This window comes from Oncorhynchus gorbuscha, linkage group LG09 (genome assembly GCF_021184085.1).
Source record: "Oncorhynchus gorbuscha isolate QuinsamMale2020 ecotype Even-year linkage group LG09, OgorEven_v1.0, whole genome shotgun sequence".
Lineage (NCBI taxonomy): Eukaryota > Metazoa > Chordata > Actinopteri > Salmoniformes > Salmonidae > Oncorhynchus > Oncorhynchus gorbuscha.
The window spans coordinates 27,283,078-27,287,583 of NC_060181.1; the positions used below are offsets into that span (position 1 = coordinate 27,283,078).

General features: G+C 50.3%; 1 protein-coding gene across 1 annotated transcript; it reads left to right on the forward strand.

Moving 5' to 3' along the window:
* The first annotated feature begins 1,876 nt into the window (after positions 1-1,876).
* On the forward strand, positions 1,877-4,209 carry LOC124044343 (ribosome biogenesis protein bop1-like). Its single transcript, XM_046363998.1, has 3 exons — positions 1,877-1,905; positions 2,126-2,306; positions 3,964-4,209. The coding sequence occupies exons 1-3, from the start codon at positions 1,877-1,879 to the stop codon at positions 4,207-4,209; spliced, it is 456 nt and encodes a 151-aa protein (XP_046219954.1).
* The last annotated feature ends 297 nt before the right edge of the window (positions 4,210-4,506 follow it).

Genomic DNA, 4,506 nt, shown 5'->3' on the forward strand with positions numbered 1-4,506 from the left:
TGTGTCTCGCGCTCTCTCTCGTTGTGTCTCGCTGTGTCTCAAGCCACATCTCGCTCTCTCTCGCTGTGTCTCGCGCTCTCTCTCTCGCTGTGTCTCGCGCTCTCTCTCTCGCTGTGTCTCGCTCGCTCTCTCTCAGCTCGCTCTCTCTGTGTGTCTCGCGCTCTCTCTCTCGCTGTGTCTCGCTCTCTCTCTCTCGCTGTGTCTCGCGCTCTCTCTCGCTGTGTCTCGCGCTCTCTCTCGCTGTGTCTCGCGCTCTCTCTCTCGCCGTGTGTTTTCTCGCGCTCTCACGCTGTGTCTCGTGCTCTCTCTCGCTGTGTCTCGTGCTCTCTCTCTCTCGCTGTGTCTCGCGCTCTCTCTCTCTCTCGTGTGTTCCGCTCGCCTCTCTCTCTCGCTGTGTCTCGCGCTCTCTCTCTCTCGCTGTGTCTCGCGCTCTCTCTCTCTCGCTGTGTCTCGTGCTCTCCCTCTCGCTGTGTCTCGTGCTCTCTCTCTCGCTGTGTCTCGTGCTCTCTCTCTCTCGCTGTGTCTCGTGCTCTCTCTCTCTCGCTGTGTCTCGTGCTCTCTCTCTCTCGCTGTGTCTCGTGCTCTCTCTCTCTCGCTGTGTCTCGTGCTCTCTCTCTCTCGCTGTGTCTCGTCTCTCTCTCTCTCGCTGTGTCTCGTGCTCTCTCTCTCGCTGTGTCTCGTGCTCTCTCTCTCGCTGTGTCTCGTGCTCTCTCTCTCGCTGTGTCTCGTGCTTCTCTCTCGCTGTGTCTCGTGCTCTCTCTCTCGCTGTGTCTCGTGCTCTCTCTCTCGCTGTGTCTCGTGCTCTCTCTCGCTGTGGTGTCTCGTGCTCTCGCTCTCGCTGTGTCGTGCTCGCTGTGTCTCGTGCTCTCTCTCTCGCTGTGTCTCGTGCTCTCTCTCTCTCGCTGTGTCTCGTGCTCTCTCTCTCTCGCGCTGTGTCTCGTGCTCTCTCTTTCTCTCTCTCTCTTCTCGCTCGATGTGTCTCTCTCTCTCCTCGCTGTGTCTCTCTCACGGTGTCTCCTCCTCTCTCTCTCTCGCTCGATATGTCTCTCTTTCTCATTGTGTCTCTCTTTCTCTCTCTCGCTGTCTCTCTCTCTCTCTCTCGCTGTGTCTCTCTCTCTCTCTCTCTCGCTGTGTCTCTCTCTCTCGCTGTGTCTCTCTCTCTCGCTGTGTCTCTCTTTCTCTCGCCGTGTCTCTCTCTCTCACCATGTCTCTCTCTTTGTCTCTTTGTCTCTCTCTTTCGCTGTGTGTGTCTCTCTCTCTTTCGCTGTGTGTGTCTCTCTTTCGCTGTGTGTGTGTCTCTCTCTTACTCTCACTGTGTTTCTCCCTCTCTCTCACTGTGTCTCTCTCGCTGTCTGTCTCGCTCTCGCTCTCTTTCTCTCTCTGTGTGTCTCGATCTCGCTCTCTCTCTCAAGGGCTTTATTGGCATGGGAAACATATGTTAACATTGCCAAAGCAAGTGAAGTAGATAATAAACAATAAAAATGTACAATGAACATTACACTTCCAAAAGAATAAAGACATTACAAATGTCATATTTATATATACAGTGTTGTAACGATGTGCAAATAGTTAAAGTACAAAAGGAGAAATTAAATAAATATGGGTTGTATTTACTATGGTGTTTGTACTTCACTGGTCACCCTTGTGTCAACAGGTCACAAATATTGCTGCTGTGATGGCACACTGTGGTATTTCACCAAGTAGATATGGGTTTATCAAATTGGGTTGTTTTCAAATTATTTGTGGATCTGTGTAATCTGAGAGAAATATGTCTCTCTAATATGGTCATACATTGGGCAGGAGGATAGGAAATGCAGCTCAGTTTCCACCTCATTTTGTGGGCAGTGTGCACATAGCCTGTCTTCTCTTGAGAGCCATGTCTACCTACGGCGGCATTTCTCAATAGCAAGGCTATGCTCACTGAGTATGTACATAGTCAAAGCTTTCCTTAAGTTTGGGTCAGTCACAGTGGTCAAGTATTCTGCCACGGTGTACTCTCTGTGTAGGGCCAAATAGCATTCTAGTTTGCTGTTTTTTTGTTAATTCTTTCCAATGTGTCAAGTAATTATCTTTGTGTTTTCTCATGATTAGATTGGGTCTAATTATGTTTCTCTCGCCCCCCCAGTGAGCGTACAGTGCTGCTGTTGAACCCATCTTTGGGAGACAGGCTGGTGGTGAGCTCCACAGACCAGCTGATCACCGCCTACGAGCCCCCAGAGGAGGACAAGGAGCAGGCCGTCACCTGGGCTCTGTCTGAAGGCCTGGAGCACAACAAGGGACACCGCCTTACCCTCACCCACCCCAAAGTAAGACACACTACCTCTCCCTCTGAGTAACCCTCACTCCTCTTAGGTAAGGATAATCCCAACTCCTTCGTCATTGGTCAGTCCAGCATCTAAAGCTCCATGAATTTGAAGCTGGATACATTTTCCAGCCCGATCCTCGGCTGGTTACATTTCTCCAGCCCGATCCCTCGGCTGGTTACATTTCTCCAGCTCCGATCCTCGGCTGGATACATTTCTCCAGCCCGATCCCTCGGCTGGATACATTTCTCCAGCTCGATCCTCGGCTGGTTACATTTCTCCAGCCCGATCCCTCGGCTGGTTACATTTCTCCAGCCCGATCCCTCGGCTGGTTACATTTCTCCAGCCCGATCCTCGGCTGGTTACATTTCTCCAGCCCGATCCCTCGGCTGGTTACATTTCTCCAGCCCGATCCTCGGCTGGATACATTTCTCCAGCTCGATCCCTCGGCTGGATACATTTCTTCAGCCCGATCCTCGGGCTGGTTACATTTCTTCAGTCCGATCCCTCGGCTGGTTGCCAGAAAAGTGGAGGGTGGATGCTTTGTTTTTGTTTGAATCCAAGATTGTCCCTTTAAGGCCACCGGTAACTCAGAATGTTAGGATATAGTGAAGAAGACAAACACTCAGACCCTATGATGACATTCAGACATATTTTTGTCTTTACCCCAGAAAACCTTTTAGTCCAACAGCTGGAGGAGGCTTTTAAAGAAACACCAGAGTAGATTGTGGTTAGCCTTTTTCTCAAGTAAATGGAAAGAAACATATAAGAGAAGATCTTTCTAGTTTTTCCATTTAAAATAGAGGAAAGAAAAGCTTTGACAAAATTGACACAGATGCACATGGCATTTGGAAAGACTGCAACAGTGATGCTAGCTACCACCCATATTTTCACGTTTCTGTATTTGCCTTAGCTATAGTCCTAGGTGTATTATAACAAATATGTATTAAAACTATAATGTATTACTGTAGTAATGATAATAGTACTGTATAGTAATAACAGTAATATAAATGTTGTTTTGAATTGTGATAATATAATTCATATTGAATCATACATAAATCGCCTGCTCTTCCTTTCTCTCCTGTCTCCCTTCCACCCTCCCTTACCCTCTCCTTCCTTCCACCCTCCCTTACCCTCTCCTTCTTCCGTCCACCCTTCCTTCTTCCTTCACCCTCCCTTACCCTCTCCTTCTTCCCTTCCTCCCTCCCTTCCACGCTCCCTTACCCTCTCCTTCTTCCCTTCTAACCCTCCCTTCCTCCCTTCCACCCTCCCTTACCCTCACCTTCTTCCCTTCCACCCTCCCTTCTTCCCTTCCACCCTCCCTTACCCTCTTCTTCTTCCCTTCCACCCTCTCCTTCTTCCCCTTCCACCCTCTCCTTCTTCCCTTCCACCCTCTCCTTCTTCCCTTCCACCCTCTCCTTCTTCCCTTCCACCCTCCCTTACCCTCTCCTTCTTCCCTTCCACCCTCTCCTTCTTCCCTTCCACCCTCTCCTTCTTCCCTTCCACCCTCTCCTTCTTCCCTTACACCCTCTCCTTCTTCCCTTCCACCCTCTCCTTCTTCCCTTCCACCCTCTCCTTCTTCCCTTCCACCTCTCCTTCTTCCTTCCACCTCTCCTTCTTCCCTTCCACCCTCTCCTTCTTCCCTTCCATCGTCCTCCAGGCAGTAAAGCAGGTAGTTTGGCACGGTAAGGGTGACTACCTGTCCAGCATCATGCCTGACAACAGCAGCAACCTGCAGGTGCTGATCCACCAGGTGAGCAAGCGGCGGACGCAGAACCCTTCCGCAAGAACAAGGGCCTGGTGCAGTGCGTCTCCTTCCACCGCTGCGGCCCCTACTTCTTCGTGGCCACGCAGCGCTACGTGCGGCGTCTACAACCTCATCCAACAAGAGCTGACCAAAAGCTGATGACCAACTGCAAGTGGATCTCCAGCATGGCCATTCACCCTGGAGGTTAGTGCTCTATCACAGGTCCCCTTCAGAGAGGAGTATGTCCTGTAACGCCTGTGGAGATGATGGCTAAATGCACCTCCAATAAGCTGGGATTTGATGGTCATTCTCAAGAGGAGGAATGTGGTGATATATGAGTGAAATGCATGTTTTCTGTAGTAACACTACTCTGGCCAGGTGATAACTTGATCTGTGGCAGCTATGACTGCAGACTGGCCTGGTTTGATCTGACCTCTCTACCAAAACATTTACAAG